General features: G+C 37.6%; 1 protein-coding gene across 4 annotated transcripts in view; it reads right to left on the bottom strand.

Annotated features, from left to right (window-relative positions):
- AKAP9 (A-kinase anchoring protein 9) overlaps window positions 1–19,099 on the bottom strand; it is a 159,575-nt gene that overhangs the window by 66,653 nt on the left and 73,823 nt on the right. For 3 of the 4 annotated variants that reach the window (XM_081531342.1, XM_081531343.1, XM_081531341.1), the window contains exons 15-20: window positions 13,389–13,485; window positions 12,028–12,120; window positions 3,633–3,983; window positions 2,232–2,456; window positions 1,011–1,151; window positions 468–571 (exon numbers count right to left, since the gene is read on the bottom strand). In XM_081531342.1, the coding sequence (XP_081387468.1) occupies window positions 468–571; window positions 1,011–1,151; window positions 2,232–2,456; window positions 3,633–3,983; window positions 12,028–12,120; window positions 13,389–13,485 (1,011 nt within the window). The remainder of the gene's footprint in view (window positions 1–467; window positions 572–1,010; window positions 1,152–2,231; window positions 2,457–3,632; window positions 3,984–12,027; window positions 12,121–13,388; window positions 13,486–19,099) is intronic. The other variant, XM_081531344.1, reaches the window with a different exon arrangement.

The following is a 19,099-nucleotide window of genomic DNA, read 5'->3' as shown; positions in this document are numbered from 1 at the left end:
ATAGATTAAAAAGTCTCATCTGTCATACAGTAAATGCATCAAAGAAGTTGAATGTATACTATCATATTTAATCATTTATCTTTTTTTCTTGTCATAAACCAGGGGGTGGCTTCTACTGAATGCATGTCTGAATAGTGAAGGAACAAACTAACATGTACAATTCTGTTTTTTAGGATAAAAAATGACATGTGAGCAGAATAAAATTAATAAAGAAAGGTTCAATAACCAAATGACCTTAGCCTTACCATTTATTGAGTTAAGTGCATGCTCAATAGCCAATAAAGTTATATACAAGAGATTTTTTAAAAAATTGTCTATTTAATGTTAGGGAACTGATCATTCTTTACATATAGAGTACAATGTACAAATAAAATAGATGTATGAGATAAAAATAAAGACAAAGTTTATAACACCAAAACAACTATTTTAATTCACTTTACATTGAAAAAAATACACATTCTGTATACCTTTCATTGGACACAATCTCAGGAGGCACCTCTTCAGGTTTTTTGTCCAATACCTTTTCTTTAAAGGTCTGTTCCTCAACTTCTCCTTGGTTTTCATTTCCGTTCTGTTTTAAGTTTGCGTAAAGGTAGGCAGGACAAGACAGAAAGAAACCTGTCATCTTGGAAGTAGCATGTCATTCTTATATTGTTATAAGGTGAAAAAGAAACCTCTGCGTGCAAAACAGATACTATCTGAAATAATATTTAACTATATTTTATCAGGAGATTAACATTATCAAAAAAAGGCATGCTATAATGTGACAATAAACTTTGTTAGGTTACTGGGCTCCTTGGTGAACAAGAGTTGTTGCTAAATCACTGTCAGATCCGAATTACCTTAAATGGAACATAAAGCATCTTGACTTCACCTACCTTCAATGTAAACAATCACAAATATGTTAAGCTCAGACCTATAAAAAAATACATTTCACACCACCAACAGAGACACACAGATCCTACTGCATTGCTGCCCACTGCTCCTAGGTGGGCCAAAGTCCATACTACCTGTGTCTGCGTACTGCTGTTGCACAGCTCACAACACAGCTTCTCTCTTCCAGCTAGAGACAGCTGCTTTAGTGCTTCCAGCTCCTCTAAAAGCACCCTCTCTCTCTCTGAAACCAGGTTTTCATTATCTATTGAGGATCTCTAAATAAGAAAAAAGGTCATGAGAGAATATTGTTTGCGATAGAAGGGAAAGGCAGGAATATTAAGCAGATTTTCTTTTAACCCGCTAGAACCAACAGGCCTTGGTTCTACCCTGATTCATATTCCATGATTAGGGGGTTAAAAGCATGTATCAAGTTCAATGCAAAATTTGAAACTTAAAAAAAAGCTAATTAGGCCTAAATATTCATGAATTTTTACAGCTTAATTCATATTATTTTAATATGCCAGTTTTGCATTGAAAATTCAGAAGTTTCAAGTCACAAAATGCAATGAAGAAAAGCAAAATTAGTTTTTCCAAATGTCTTATGTTCAACTCCCAATTTTCCTATTATTCTATATCTGAAAGTATATTTCAAGAGTTCTCTGTTTTTCGTTTTAGCTTAACTTTTCAAAATAAATTGAATAAATTTGTTTTTATAGGAACTTTTACATAAATACTTGCTTTTCTACAATGATTTTGTGAGTATAATACATACAGCAATTGATAAGAATTCAGTTCCCAACTACCAAGGAGTACGTAAATTTAGTTAAGAAAGTGGTTAACAATATTATGTAAATTTGCATTTCTCAAATCAAGAAGAGATGTTTCCATGGATTAAGTTCCAGAAACATACTACTTCAGATTTCCATTCACGATTAAAAAGACAGATTAAAGATAGATAAAGGTAAACCACGGAGATGCCAACTGGTAGACTCACAAATCTATAAATAAAAAATGGGAAAATTGAGTATCAACTGCACCTCAGCACAAAGAATTTCCCAAATTGCCAAAGTACTTTTGCCACGTATATACTCAATGGAATGATTAAAAACAAACAGCCTTACAATCACTTTTTCAGTGCCTAAAAAGGCAGGTAAGTCAAACGGTAGAGAGAGTGCTCTCCAAGGTTGAGTTAGGCGCCCTAACAGGATCTTACTCTCTTGTACTGGTAGAGTCTGTTCCTGACGTCAAATATTTGTATTTATTCAGATCTCAGCAATAATTCTGACTTTAAAAAAAAAGCTCTATAAAGAACACTGCTTTTTAATTGGGGAGGAAAGGGACTCTTGGTCCCATACCTGAGCTAACTGTTTATTCAGCCTCTTGATCTCTTCTTGCAGCTGTTCCTGGTCTTCTCGCTGTCTCTCCATCTGCCGCATGTGTGCCTGCCTTAAAAGCTCTGTTGCCTGTTGATGTTCCTGGTACTGCCGTACAAGTTCCTGCCTCATATCTTCCAACTGTTCTTCATTTAACATCAGTTGTCTAGAAGCATCCATGCTTGATACCAAAATCTCATCATGCAGCTATAATAGTTAATGAAACATTATGTGGAAATCTGTCAGCACTGATTTTTTTAAATACATATGAAAATAATTCTAATACTAACCCCACAAAGCATGTCATTTTAAACTTCACATTATTAAACTAAAACATAAATAATTTAAAAAATTTGTCTTTATAATTTCAAATCAATGTGAAGGTGATTATTATTATACATGCTGTTCTCCAAAAGCAAAATAACTATCAGTTATTTTAGATATAGTCTAAATCAAAGGGAGAAGAAGAATAAGGAAAGATACTCAAGATTCCTCCTATTCGTAATGAATAACTCTATTATTCCTCTTGACATTTTATGAGGAAATAATATAAATGGAATTATTCAATTTTAAAATTTAATTTACAAAATGAGAAATTTTATCTCTTTATATTATGCTGTGGTCATCAGAGTACTGTAGAGCACCCCTTGATAAGAAACAATCTTCAATAATGTTTATTTGGAAATAAAAGCCTTATATTCCACTTTCTCAAACTTGTAAGAAGTCAACACCTTATTGGATTTCAACAAGTCCTGAAAAGCTACTCTTAAACAAATCATTCTGCCTTGAACAGTTGCTGGCAAGTTAAAGAGGTTTTGTACTTCAAAAAGAGTTGACAATTTTATCTGAATATGTCTCTAAAAAGACATCACCTGTCATGAATATTAATAAAAAATTTGAATTAAGATAATTTTAAAAGAAGTAGCATTTACTATGTTCTGTTAAAGGCACAAACAGTTGAGGTACAGATCCTCCATTAATGAATAAGTGAAGGGTATTAGTATATACACAGGAGAATGCTTTAAATTATCTTAAGTGGGCAGCTCTTTCCTTCTGATATTATCCTATTAAGCAAATATTTTATCATACATATTGCCAAATTATAGCATAATAATTTGAATTGACTGAAAACTAATGTGCGTACAACTTACAGTGAGGTTTTACCATGCACAATGTATATAAGACAAACAGAAATATTATGAATCCGACCAGTTTTATCTAATAATAATATTAAGCCATTTATTCATACACTTTAAAAGTCACAGGTCAAGACTGAATCGAATATTTATCTTCTCCATTAAGCAACATCACTGTTAATATTTTTATAGTGAGAAAAGTCACAATTTTTTAAATAAATTTTTATACTCAAGGAAGCGTACTTACAGATTCTCTGACCATAAATGTTCTATCTTTGGAGAACATTTCTTCTGAAATAGTCAGTTCATGGTCCTTTGATTCTAGTATATCGTCGAGATGATCCTTGTTTGATAACAGAATTTCCTTTCCATCCTCTCCTAACTCCTTACTAAGTGGTTTAAATTCTTCTTTAAATTTCCTGTCTGTTGCATCAAAAGTCTGAAAACCAGTCTGACCTTGTGATAATTTCATTTCATTTAAGTAATGCTCTTGCTGACAGAGAGTAGATGCTTCTGATGATGGAGTATCTTCTTTTTCCCCAGATATTCTGGACAGTTCAGTTTGCTGAGCAAATGCTATACTCATCGACACAATGACCTGAAGAAATAAAGTAATCAAAAAGGATTCAGTTCAAGAAAGGATTAGATCTGTAAATACTAGCAGGAATTACAAAAGCAAGTTTCCTCTTAAAAACTACATAAATTAGTAAAAAAGATGGCCTCGTGCTTTTAAACCAAAAGAAATCTTAGCATAAAGTGATAAGAAGATAAAGTGTCTCTGTTTTATAATGAATCTAATATCAAAGTGTTTTACTGCCTGCCTTTTTAAAATCAACAATTATAAAAACTTCTGTCTTACTACAACAGCAGTAAATGTTTGGTACAGAAATTAAAAAGGAAATAAAAGCCCTTATATCTCTCTCCTCCAAGAAATATCACTATTAACACTTTAGTAAATACATTTCCAAATCTTATTCCTCTTCTTTACATTTAGATATGGATATAAATAGATACAGAAAAACATTTTTCTTAGTCATACTATAACCTGTTTTCATAACTATAGTAAATATCTCAAATCAAGAAATACATTTCTATATAATTTTAAATGGGTTTAAAGTTCCATATTATACAGATGTACTATAAATGTACTTAATCAATTATCTACATTGGACATTCAGACTAATTCATCCTTAAGGCTATTTTAAACACCACTGTGAATCTTTTTAACCATAGCGTACATATTCTTTCCAATTTCCTTGCAGTAAATCCCAGAAGTACAGCACTTGGCCTGTGTGATCAGTGAAATGGAGCGAGACCCTGTGGGGCTCCTGGGCATGGAAGGCTTTTTTGGTCCCCATTTCCTGTAGGCAAAACTCCAGACTCCACGACCTTCCCTGAGTTCCAAAGGGCAGATTCGAACAGTTGTTAGTCAAGGAAGGAATAGCCAAGAAACAAGCTCAGGTTGGTTAATGGGACCAGAAGCTCTTCAAGATAAGGAGACCAACCACCTGAGAAGAGATTAAGGGAGTGCAAGGCAGCTCACACCCTCATCCTGTCAGAAACTCCACCCCTGAAAGCACTGCTATAAATAGCATCTCCTGCATGGCAGGTGGATTCTTTGCCACTGTGCCACCTGGGAAGCCCCACTGCTATAAACCCCGCATCAAATCCTCCCAGTCTGGGACACATAGCTTTTGAGGGCAGGAGCCTACTCTGTCTCCCATTGCCTGGCAAAGCAATAAAGCTATCCTTTTCTATTTCACGAAAACTTTGACTCTGAGATTTGACTTATTACCGGTATACAGAGAAGCTGAGCTTTTGGCATCATTGGTAAACAAGATGATACAATTCAATCTAATCTATTTCACTTTCCACTTTAACTATGATCCTTAATTTCTGCTTACTTTAGTTCCACCCACCATAGGTACCTAGAAATTGTGACCAGCAGCCTTGGCTCTGAGAAGTCTAAGCCTTTGAGAACCAACTATTGCTGTTCAGACACTAAGTCGTGTCTGACTCTTTGCGACTCCATGGACTACAGAACGCCAGGCTCCTCTACCCTCCACTACCTCTTGGCGTTTGCTAAAATTCATGTTCACTCAGTTGGTGACGCTATCTAACCATCTCATCCTCTGCCACCCCCTTCTCCTTTTGCCTTCAATCTTTCTCAGCATTAGGGTCTTTTAGAATGAGTCGGCTCTTTGTATCAGGTGGCCAAAGTATTGGAGCTTCAGGTTCAGCGTCAGTCCTTCCAATGAATATTCAGGACTGATTCCTTTAGGGTTGACTGGTTTGATCTCCATGCAGTACAAGGGACTCTCAAGAGTCTCCTCCAACACCCATTTTCAAAAGCATCAGTTCTTTGGTGCTCAAGCAAAAATCTAATCAGATGTTAAGTCACAAATGAAATTTTAAAAAAATTGGTCATTATAAAGATCACTTTCTTTTGTATACATATTTAGATTAGAAATGGATAACAAATAATTAAAAGAACCATGTGTTCTGGAAACTAAACAAACAAACAAACATAAAAACCAAGCCTAGACTAACCACCTTGTAATTCTCTCCTTTCTATTCACCACACCATCTAACCAAATTCCACCTGTGTTTACAATTAACTCTGCCTAGTCGGTGCCTGCAGAGAAGGCAATGGCACCCCACTCCAGTACTCTTGCCTGGAAAATCCCAGGGATGGAGGAGCCTAGTAGGCTGCAGTCCATGGCGTCGAGAAGAGTCAGACACAACTGAGCGACTTCACTTTCACTTTTCACTTTCATGCACTGGAGAAGGAAATGGCAACCCCCTCCAGTGTTCTTGCCTGGAGAATCCCAGGAATGGCAGAGCCTGGTAGGCTGCCGTCTATGGGGTCGCACAGAGTTGGACACGACTGAAGCGACTTAGCAGTAGCAGCAGTCTGTGCCTGTGCAGCTGAACTTAACTGAGAAGAAAAAGGAAAAAAACAAGCTGACTGGTCTTACTTTAAAATCTTAACCACTATCCTTGAAATGAGCCCTTAGTAATACTGGGCGATTCTACTCAATTTCCCTTGTCTTTTCCATTTCTTATTCCTTCTCTTAGCCCTTTGCTTTCTCCTTAAAGCTCCAACATCATCTCTTCCTTTCTCATTCTCAGGTGCTGTGTTTGCTTTTTATTTTACTGAGAAAAATAGAAGTAATCAGAAAAGAACTTCCCCAGTCTCCAAACACTGTATCTGAAAACATACCTGAATCATGAGTCAAATATTCTTACCTTCCTTCCTGTTTCAATGAATTAAATTACCATGCTTCGATCTAATGGCAGCTTTTCAGGGGATCTGCAACTCTTCTCATCTACTCAAGGACACTGCTACAGCAACTATTCCCCTCTCTCTTTAAATGAGCTATTTTTTTTTCCTTCTCTCCTCAATCGCTTCTATCAGCATAGAAACACAATGTGGTATCTTTCATCTTAAGCAAAAACAAAACAGCAACAACAATCTACCACTCGATTCCCCACATCACTCTTTAGTTAGCTTCCTTAAAAGTACACTCTTTTGTGTACTTCTCTCCTCCTCTTTAAAAACAACTCAGAATAATTCATTTCTTCATTCTTCTCTTTCAGTCTCTCTCAAATCAAATCTAATCAGAGTTTGTCTCTACCATCCCATCAAATGTGTTCTTGTGAAAGTGACCGATGACTGCACACTGTAAAATCCAATGGTTAATTTGCAGTTTCAACCTTTCGAGCCTTTATCAGGAACATCTGACAAAGTTTAATACATTCTCAACAATAAACTTTCATCATTTGCTTCTCTGATGCAATCTTTTGTCATTTCCACATTTAATTTACCACTTCTTCATTTCCTTGGTTCTTCCTCATTTCTCCGACCTCAAACAATGGCCTTCTCTGGGCTGTTTCCAGACCCCTGCTCTATTTACACTCACTATATTAATATTTTTTAATATTTCTTACCGCAACCATGGTAAACATACACATACAACAACAAAAATAAAACATTTTATACTGTGACCCAAAGCACACACAAGTTCTTGTGTGTCTATGTGTTTTATATAATTAAATGTTTCCATTAATATCAAAATCCTGTACCAAACTAAATTTAATTTCATGCCTTAAAAAGAAGTTATAATATCAGTTTGAAAAACACGGCCCTAGATACTACCATATTTCCATGTCGAGTTTTATCTTAGTTCCTGAACTCTAGATTTATATGTCCAATCATTTTCTCATCACTTATATTTACACATTTAATGACTTTTTTGTTTAATGGATGAAAATTTGAATACTTAAGTCACCCACTTCTCTTCAAAAACTACTCCTTCGTATTCGTTTTCATCCTATATCTAACACCTAAGTAAACAGTACCTCCATTCTTCCAGTTGCTTAGATCAAATTACTATCTGCAGTACTATCTTCCCTTGAAGGGGAAGTCCTTGCCCCTCTTTCCCTGTATTTCCTCTTCCTATATCCAGTTACATCTGCTGAGGAAATAAATTTGTACCAAGGTTTCACAATATTTCTCCAAATGGAACCCATGAATACAAAGGCTGCAGGACTGAATCAAACCATCCTCCAACTCGGCAATGCTGGCAGTTGGGTAGGTGGTTTTCAAACTCTTGCCAGTTCTCCTTGGATACCTCTTGGAGAGATCCACTGGAAAACTGCTGACTTTCTCTTTTGCATTCTACTTTCTTAAAAGGTGCCCAATGATTTACTTCATGATTTACTTCATGATTTACTCCCTCACTTTCATCTGGACTCTCCCCTCAAGACAGTTCAAAAGTGAGGTCTTCTGTGATTACCCTATATAAAATAAAACCACCTCACTCCCCATGGAATCTTCTAGTCTTATTACCTTGGTTCGTTTTTCTCTTCATAGTATCTATTACTCTTGTACATTGTCTATTTGCACCAACTAGATAAAAGGTCAGGGCTTCACAGGTGGCTCATTAGTAAAGAATCCGCCTGCCAGTACAAGACTTGTGGGTTCAATCCCTGGGTTGGGAAGATCCCCCGGAGAAGGAAATGGCTACCGACTCCAGTATTCTTACCTGGGAAAGCCCATGGACAGAGAAGCCTAGCAGGCTAGAGTCCATGGGGACACAAAAGAGTTGGACATGACTTAGCGACTAAACAACAACAATAGGCGTAAGGTCTACAGGAGCAATGATTTCATCTATTTTTCTTCTGCTATACCCTGCACTCAGAATACTGCTTGGCAGTGAAATGAAATGTTAATGACTGTCTATTTTTTCAGCAGTACATACCCAAATCACAGGTTGAATCTAATGTTATCTATGTTAGCAATCACTACCTCTACTGGTTTCTTCTATATACTCTGTGCTTTTAAAACAATGTTTCTCAATATTTTTCTAACTTCTTATAGGGTTGAGCATAACCCCATCTGTTCTGGTGACTAATACAAACAATCTATCCTATTCTGGGGCTTCACTGGTGGCTCAGATAGTAAAGAATCTGCCTGCAATGCAAAAGACGCAGGTTTGCTCCCTAGGTCAGGAAGATCCCTTGGAAAAGAGAATGGTTACCCACTCCAGTATTCTTGCCTGAAGAATTCCACGGACAGAAGAGCCTGGCAGGTTCCTCATTGGGTCCCAAAGTATAGGACACCACTGAGCAACTTTCACTTTTCATATATTATTCTAGGATCAAGCTGGGCCATCATGTGTTGTCTCTTGGATCACAGTATTGGGTTGGCCAAAATGTTCATTTGGGTTTTTCTGTAAGATGTTATGGAAAAACTGAATAAACTTTTTGGCCAATTCAATACCTTGGCTGCCTCTGGAATGGTCTTCACTGACCTGTACTCTAGTGATCTGCTATAAGCTTGATGAATGATGCTTCACAAAACATATCTGTATCATCACCATTATCACAGCAGTAAGACTACTTTAAAAGATGTCATTTATGAGTCTTTATTATCTTCTAGGTGTCTTATGGCATCCAGTCCTATCACTTCATGGCAAATAGATGGGGAAACAATGGAAACACTGGCAAACTTTATTTCCTTGGGCTCCAAAATCACTGCAGATGGTGACTGCAGCCATGAAATTAAAAGATGCTTACTCCTTGGAAGAAAAACAATGACAAACCAAGATAGCATATTAAAAAGCAGAGACATTACTTGCCGACAAAGGTCCATATAGTTGAAGCTATGGTTTTTCCAGTAGTGAAAGTTGGACTATAAAGAAGGCTGAGCACCAAAGAATTGACGTTTTTGAACTGTTGGGAGCTGGAGAAGACTCTTGGAGTCCGTTGGACTGCAAGGAGATCAAACCAGTCAACCCTAAAGGAAATCAGTCCTGAATATTCATTGGAAGGACTGATGCTGAGGCTGAAGCTGCAATACTTTGGCCACCTGATGCGAAGAGCTGACTCACTGGAAAAGACCCCGATGCTAGGAAAGATTGAAGGTAGGCGGAAAAGGGGACAACAAAGGATGAGATGGTTGGATGGCATCACGGACTCAATGGACATGAGTTTGAGCAAGCTCCAGGAAATGGTGAAGGACAGGGAAGCCTGGTGTGCTGCAGTCCATGTGGTGGCAGGGTCAGGCACTACTGAACAACTGAACAATATAATACAAAACAGGTAGGTGCCTTTTATGTATTAGTTCATTGAATCTTCACAAGAATTACTATTACTTCTATTATTCTCCTCTTTTAACATAGAGGGAACTGAGACTGAATAGTTAAGTAACTTTCCTAAGACTGCAAATCTAATCCTATCCCAAACCTCATATTCTTAACTACTATACTAGGATGCCTTGCTACAAACATTTCACTTGAGAAATTTATGTAAGAGGTAAGTAAAAGAGAAAACCCTGAAATACTCTAAAAGAACTAGATAGTGAGAGCTGTATAAAAGTGATGGTGCTTCACTTTTTTTTTTTTTTAAAGGTTTTTTTGACATGGACCATTTTAAAAGTCTTTATTGAATTTGTTACATTGTTGTTTCTGTTTTCTGTTCGTTTGTTTGTTTTGGCCACAAGGCATGTGAGATACAAGCTCCTTGACCAAGGTTTGAACCTGAGCCCCCTGCACTGGAAGGAGAAGTCTTAACCACTGGACTGCCAGAGGAGTCCCGGTGCCTCACTGTTCACTTTGAACAAAATTATTCAATTCAAATATGGAAGTGAGTAGGTCCTTATGGCCCACATATTTCCTTGAGTATTGACTGCCTCATCTAATTTATGTTTAATCTAATTCTTCATGCATTTCCTGTAAATTCTATCCCTCCTCCTCCATTAAAATGCATATACTCCAGTAAGACCTTACACTAGAACAGTTTAAATACTACAAAAAACAAGCAAGACAAACTCAGAATCCAACTATTCCAAAACAAGAACCCAATTAGGAATATGCATTTTAAAAGAGAACTCAGAGACAAAGAAATGGAATCATAACGGTATAGTAGGTAGTACATGTGGTATTCAGGAGTTTACAAGAATAGTTCTGGGCATAGCAGCTAAGAGCATCTATAGTCAAAAATATTACAGTCACGTCTCTTTTTTATTTGTTGGTTACTTTGGACTTGGATCCAGTACCCTAAGTTCAGCGGTTCCCTAAGCGGAGAAAGGTGACACAGTTTCTACCTATTAGGTCAGTGGTGCAGAAGCAAGCAGGCTGCAAGCCCCCTAAAGAGGTACCTGGAGGAAGCCTCGTGGCCCCCTGGACTCCATGCATCCCCCCAGGTCAAGCTCAGGAAAGCCACGGTCTACCTGTTCACCTCCCCTTAAGGCTCTCAGAGGAAGAAGCCCACACTTACAGGAGACCACACTTGATCTCCCTTCTGGGGTCCAGATGCATTTCTGAGCCAAGCTTTTCCAGAATCCATTACTTTGTGGTAATCAGGAGAGTGATTATCTTCAGTCATACATATTGCCTGCAGGTGAAAATTCCCTCCACCAAGATTCCCACAAAGCCCAAGGCTCCCTTTCCTGTGGACTACAGCAGCCTTTTTCCCTCAGGAGAAGGCTGAAGGAATGAAGTTGGGTACAGGCTTCCATCAATCCCTAAATAATCCCTATATTTCAGGAAACAGACTTTCCAGATGACTCAGTGGTAAAGAATATGCCTGGTAATAAAGGAGACAAAGAGATGTGAGTTTGATCCCTGGGTCGGGAGAACTCCTGGAGGAGGAAATGGCAACCCACTTCAGTATTCCTGCCTGGAAAATTCCATGGACAGAGGAGCCTGGCAGGCTACAGTCCATGGGGTCGCAGAGAGTCAGACACCACTGAGTGACTGAGCATGCACACATGTACTATTTCTCTGGGACGAAGTAGGCAAAACTAATGTATTAATATAAAAGACCAAGCATTTCCTTTCTCATTTCCTATCACATCCTCCACCTTTAAGGAAGGCCAAACTCCTTCCTACGGTACTACTCACAAGGTAATAAATTTATAACTCTGACAAGTTTCTAACTGCTATTCTACATCAAGAGAAGAATGCTTTTCTCATAGAAAAATTCACACAACATTCCATTCTAAGGCAACTGTGGATAGTTACAGTATCTGACAACTTAAAGGAGCTACGTGTAAAATTTACAACAAAAACCAGTGCTTTAAGGCTCAAAGGGAATACAGACAACAATATTATCTTTCAAATAAACTATAAACTTACCTTAGCTACTTCTTCTTCTAATCGTTCTTGGTACTGTTTTTCCAGCAACTTAACCATATTTGTTTCCTTTTTCACTCCAAATTCACCAGAATACTAAATTCAAAAGCAAATATGACATATTTATTTACACAACACTTATTTTTAAACTTTTCTCAAAAGATTTCTATTTCTTAGAAAGTTTCTTAAAAGCTTTAATAAGTAAATAAATTGCTGCTCAATTAAAAGCAATAGTTCTAGTGAAAAATTCTACTATATAATTCTACTAAATTAATTGTACTTACTATTGTGAAGTTAACAAAAATGCCAACGGAGAAGCATGTTTACAATTACTAATGTACAGTTCTTGAGTGGGGGAAAAAAGATGCTACTTAACTAAAAATTTACTGAATGAAGTCCAGGGTTTTACAGTTATATTTGGGAAAAGTGGCCACAAATTGGGAATATACACAGTGTTGAGGAGAGGCAAAAGGTGGTTTGGCTAGACGAGATATACTGGAAAAGATGAGGGACTTTTCTATACTGTATGACCTGTGCTGAAAAAGCCTTACCCGATGTCCTAGCCCTAGCATACTGAATTTTGGGAATTCCTAAAGAGTACTCTAGAGAGAGTCTAGTTTAACTTCTCATGGTAGGAAGAAAAGCTGTTTCTCTTTTTTGAAACTAATTTCTTGTGAAGTTCAGGGCACTGAAATTAACTCACTATACAGCCCATGTTATATAAAACAAGACAAATTTTAAACTAGAATATATTTAGGGGGAAATAAAACCTCTCATGGAGAAGGCGATGGCAACCCACTCCAGTACTCTTGCCTGGAAAATCCCATGGATGGAGGAGCCTGGTAGGCTGCAGTCCATGGGGTCGCTAAGACTGAGTGACTTCACTTTCACTTTTACTTTCATGCATTGGAGAAGGAAATGGCAACCCACTCCAGTGTTCTTGCCTGGAGAATCTCAGGGACGGGGGAGCCTGGTGGGCTGCTGTCTATGGGGTCGCATAGAGTTGGACACGACTGAAGCGACTTAGCAGCAGCAGCAAAACCTCTCAATCTTAACTTTTTTTTTGTTTTTCCTATGCTATGAAAGTACATCAGGCTTCCAAAGTGGCACTAATGGTAAAAAAAACCACCTGCCAATGCAGGAGACTCGGGTTCAATCCCTGCGTTGGGAAGATCTCCTGGAGGAGGCAATGGCAACCCATTCCAGTATATCAAATTTCTTCACTTATATATTCTTCTGGATCTTTATTCTCATTTTTACTATACTTAATTCTCAGCAACTATTTATTGGATAATTATTAAATCACAGACATAAAAATGATAGTAACAAAAATACAATTAGTGTACATAACAGTTTAAAAATACCTCTGTCGTGCCATCAATGTTCTGTTCTAGACAACTTGCTGGGTACGTTGTTTTCTGTGCATCAGACTCAGTAATTACCACTGAATCAATGGAGAAGCTAAATATAAACAAAAGAGGATGAAAGGATTAGTGTTGTGTGTGAATGTTACTGTTAGTAAATTTACAGCATGCATAAAATGTGTTGGGGCAGTGGGGTATTGTAACGTAACTCATTATTTTTGACTAATTTTTTCATTTAAAAGTAAAGCAGCAGAATTACATGAATATTTAACAGATTATCCCTGAATTTTATGCCGTTTTATAAAGTTTACTACAAATGTATGACATGGAGCTGTTTATAAGTATAGATATTTTTTAAAAGTTACCTATGCTATTATTGAGTAAGCAAGTTTATAAAATCTCATTTTTATTAAAAATTTACACACACATGCAGAGTGAAAAAAGTCTGGAAGAATACATATCAAAAGTAACAGTGATTACCTCTAGTGGAATAGGGGCATAGTGACAGTGAGAAACATTCTTAATTTTATTCGTAACTATTTCTGAAATTTTTTGTTTTTCATGTATTCATGTATCTTTTGGTATTCATTGACATCTTTATTCTGTCTTGTATTAGGTCACTTCCAAATGTTCACTACTACAAATGCCACGATAGAGATCTCATAAATGTATCTCTGCATACATCTACAGATGTTTCTTCATGATAAAATCTTATAATTTTAATTTTTAAAATTTTAACATAATGCCATATTTGAAAAAGTTACATTAATTCCATAATCATACTATTTAAGTATTTTCTCAAAACTTCAACATGAGAGAGTCTCAACGATCTTAAAACTTTCTTAGAAGATGTATGTCTTTATTTTTGAGATTATACATTCTTTCAAATAGAAATGTACGAAGAATTAGCATTCTTTGTGCTACTGGCCACAAAAGTTTCTTCTGTTGTGAACTGCCTATACATCTTCTATATTCATGTTAAATTATCATAAAAACTCATTTTTCTTGTCTTTATTCTCTGCCCTTTCCTAGTTAGTTTATCTTTTTTATCATTTCATCTGTTTCCTCATAGCTTCTTGCATACACTCTTCTGATCCTTTGCTTCATGTCTCATTTTCACAGCCCATGAAAGATCCCCCAGATTATTTATCCAGCTACAGAGACCCAAACTAAAAAAAAAAAAAAAAAGCTCCGAGTCCACAATGACTTAATTCTGTAGCTTTATAGCCTTTGAGAATGTTTATCCCAAATTCAAAAAAATAGACTAGCTAAAATCAAATTCACTGTTTCCATCTTATAATTTAGGTCCTAACCTTCTACCTGCATGATTTCTTTACTTATATTAACACACCATAAGCCTCCATATTCTCTAGCTCAAACAATACAGGTCATCTTTCCTCTGTTTTGCTCCTAAGACTCCTTCCATCCCAACATCTCACACTCGTCCCTTTATTTCCATTTCCCCTGGGGCCACTGCAAAAAGCATCATTACAGAAATGTGCAGCGATGGGCACTGAAAAATGCCACAAACTCAAGGCTTTATATTCCAGCACTTGGGCTGTATCATGTTATATTCCCCAATCACTAAAAAAATTATTGTTCTGTGAATAAACATTATTTCAGTGATTAGACTGAAGTCCCTTGAGGTAAGTGAAGTGAACTGTCAGTTGCTCAGTTGTGTCTGACTCTTTGTGACCCCAGGGACTATACAGTTCATGGAATTCTCCAGGTCAGAATATTGGAGTGGGTAGCCTATCCCTTCTCCTGATCTTCCCAACCCAGGAATCAAACTGGGGTCTCTGCATTGCAGGCGGATTCTTTACTATCTGAGCTACCAAGGAAGCCCCCTGAGGTAAAGGGCCACTTTATATACATCTAAAGTTTTCTCTACAACATTTATCCAAGTCTCTTTCCAGTCACAGGACTGGAAAAGGCGGTTTTCATTCCAATCCCAAAGAAAGGAAATGCCAAAGAATGTTCAAACTACTGCACAATTGCACTCATCTCACACGCTAACAAAATTCTCCAAGCCAGGCTTCAACACTACGTGAACCGAGAACTACCATATGTTCAAGCTAGATTTAGAAGAGGCAGAAGAACCAGAGATCCAATTGACAACATCCGCTGGATCATCAAAAAAGCAAGAGAGTTCTAGAAAAACATCTACTTCTGCTTTATTGATTACGCCAAAGACTTTGACTCTGTAGATCACAACAAATGGTGGAAAATTCTTCAAGAGACATGAATATCAGACCATCTTACCTGCCTCCTGAGAAACCTGTAGGCAGGTCAAGAAGCAATAGCTAAAACTGGACATGGAACAACGGACTGGTTTCAAATTGGGAAAGGAGTATGTCAAGGCTGTATATTGTCACCCTGCTTATTTAACTTATATGCAGAGTATATCATGTGAAATGCCAGGCTGGATGAAGCACAAGCTGGAATTAAGACTGCTGGGAGAAATAGCGATAACCTCAGAAATGCAGATGACACCACCCTTATGGCAGAAAGTGAAGAGGAACTAAAGAGCCTCTTGATGAAGGTGAAAGAAGAGGGAAAAACTTGGCTTAAAACTCAACATTCAGAAAACTAAGATTACAGCATCCAGTCCCATCACTTCATAGTAAATAAATGGGGAAACTATGGAAACAGTGAGAGATTTTATATTTTTGGGCTCCAAAATCACTACAGATGATGACTGCAGACATGAAATTAAAAGACACTTGCTCCTTGGAAGAAAAGCTATGATCAACCTAGACAGCATATTAAAAAGCAAAGACATTACTCTGCCAACAAAGGTATGTCTAGTTAAAGCTATGGATTTTCTAGTAGTCATGTATGAATGTGACAGCTGGACTATAAAGAAAGCTGAGCACAGAAGAATTGATGCTTTTTAACTGTGGTGTTGGAGAAGACTCTTGAGAGTCCCTTGGACTGCAAGGAGATCCAACCAGTCCATCCTAAAGGAAATCAGTCCTGAATATTCATTGGAAAGACTGATGCTGAAGCTGAAGAAGCTCCAATACTTTGGCCACCTGATGGGAAGAACTGACTCCTTGAAAAAGACCCTAATGCTGGGAAAGATTGAAGGCAGGAGGAGAAGGGGACGACAGAGGATGAGATGGCTGGATGGGATCACCAACTTGATGCACACGAGTTTGAGCAAGCTCTGGCAGTTGGTGATGGACAGGGAAGCCTGGCATGCTGCAGTCCATGGGGTTGCAAAGAGTTGAACACGACTGAGTAACTGAACTGACTGACTTTCCAGTCATGGTTTCTTTTAATCCTCATGGTCTTAAGGTAGTTTTTATCCTCAATATTACTTAGACGCTGGTTTCAAAGAGGTGGCTCAGTGGTAAAGAATCCACCTGCCAATGCAGAAGATGTGAGTCCAATCCCTGGGTCAGGAAGATCCCTTGCAGATGGAAATGGCAACCATTCCAATATTCTTGTTGGAGAATCCCATGGACAGAAGAGCCTGGTGGTCTGCAGTCCATGGGGTCAAAAAGACTTGGACACGACTGAGCGCAGCACATACTACTTAGACATGTTTAAATATCTGCCTAAGATCAAATGGCGGCTCAAGGTTCCAACTAGGAGTCAAATACAGGTTTGTCTGACTCTAAAGCCCATGGCTGTTAAAACTCCATACTATTGCCCCAAGAGGCTTCGAGGATAACATTACCAAATATTTGTTAAATGAATGACAATTATTTTTCTTAAACTATTTTACATGTTCATAGGAGAGAATCTGGCAGTCAATAAACTTCAATGGTGGGGTCTGAGAGAAAACTAATGGTTTTGGTTGAAAGGTACTGTTAATACATTTTGACTGATTATTTCAGAAACTCTGAAAAGCACAAATAAGCTGGTAAAAGCCCAAGTGTAGGAACCGCAAAGTAGATCTATCCTTCCAGAGCTCTTCCTTTTCCTCATGCTTCGGAGACAAAACATCACTAATTAAAACATCACTACTTAAAATACGTTAAATGGTTATGAGTTCTTGCTATCCACCTATTTTCTTTCATTATCAAAAAATCTAAAGTAATAGTTTCCAAATGTCAATCTATGGACTGCCTGCATCAGAATTATCTTGTTATAAATACAAATGACCAGAATCTTGTCAAAGCTATTGAATCTACTCATGCTTCAAATGTAAAATCCAGTAATTTGCAATTTTACGTAGTTGAAAAATAGTATTAAATTTCAAAAACCTCCAATGTTTTTGATGCATCGTAAAGTTTGGGAACCAATGACCTCAAATAAAATGGAAGCTCTGTAAGGCTGTGCCAATGTGGGATAAACAATCCCAAAGCCTATATACAGACGCTGAATGAAAGCAGCAGAAACAGAGTGCTTCCAAAGAAGTGAGGAAACTCAGTGGTTTGTCTTCAACACACACACACAACACAACACAAAAACTCTGCCTTCAGGTTTCAGTAACAAGTACCTATGGAGACATCAGTCCTAGAGCAGCAGAGCCAGTCAAAGTTAGGTAAAACTCTGAGGACTTTATAGAGCTAGTTAAATACTACAACATATTTCCCAACTAAATTATAAGTTGTTCAATCATTTTAACAAATATTTACTGAGCATCAACTATTCGTAGGGAATTATTACAGGATTTGGAATACAGGAAATTACATAGACAAAAATTCCCTTAATAAAGCTTGAAATCCAACACAGGGGACTGATAATATAAACAAATAAACCTTTCCTCCTATCTATCTATCTATATATATATACACATATATACATACATATACACTTATCTTTATAGTTATATATATATAAAACACACTTCACAGGTGGCTCAGTGGTAAAGCATCTGCCTGCCAAGCAAGAGATGTGGGTTTGATCCCTGGGTTGGGAAGATCCCCTGGAGAAGGAAATGGCAACCCACTCCAGTATTCTTGCCTGGGAAGTCCCATGGACAGAGGAGCCTGGTGGACTACGTCCATGGGGTCGCAAAGAGTTCGACACAACTTAGCAACTGAACAACAACAAAATATATATAACATAACATTAATATAGAAAAACGAAACAGGAAACTCATGTGTCGAGTTCTAAGGGATGATTTTAATTTAAATAGGGTGATCAGGATAGGCCTCATGAGAACATGACACCTCAGTAAAGACCCAAAGAGGTGAATGTGTTGGGCATGCAAATAACCTAGAGAAAGATCAACCCAGGTAGAAGGAACAGCAATGAGAAGAGAAATTCACAAAGCAGGAGCATCCCGACAGTTTGAAGATCTTGAGGAGATTATGTGGCGTTACAGTAGTAAGTCACAAGCAAAGCAGCAGGAGATAGAGTCAGAGAGAAATAGGACCCAGTAAGTAAGGATCTGGTAAGGCACAGTAAGGACAGAATAGCACTTGAATATCATGACTTGTCTTAAATTTTAAAAGCAAAGCTTTGGTACTGTGTAGAGAACAGACTCTAGGGAAGAGTTAAGATAAAAGCAGTAATCCAAGTGAGACATGATGATGGCAGGGACTAGGGGCCTGGTGAGAAGTGGTACAGTTTAGATTTGTCTTGGAAATAGAGATAACAGGTTTCTTGACAGACTGGAAGTGTGGTTTGAAAGGGGAGTCACCACAGATGGAGTCAGATGGCTGCAGAAGGAGCAGATTTTGAGGGGAAGATCCAGGGTGGGTATTTTGGACGTGGTAAATCAAGTATTAGGCAACCAGGTGGAGAAAGTCCAG

The sequence above is a fragment of the Giraffa tippelskirchi genome, chromosome 10 (assembly GCF_054371585.1).
Source record: "Giraffa tippelskirchi isolate mGirTip1 chromosome 10, T2T-mGirTip1v1.2.pri, whole genome shotgun sequence".
NCBI classification, from domain to species: domain Eukaryota; kingdom Metazoa; phylum Chordata; class Mammalia; order Artiodactyla; family Giraffidae; genus Giraffa; species Giraffa tippelskirchi.
The sequence above is the reverse complement of the archived record's forward strand: the minus strand, read 5'-3'. Positions and strand labels throughout refer to the sequence as shown.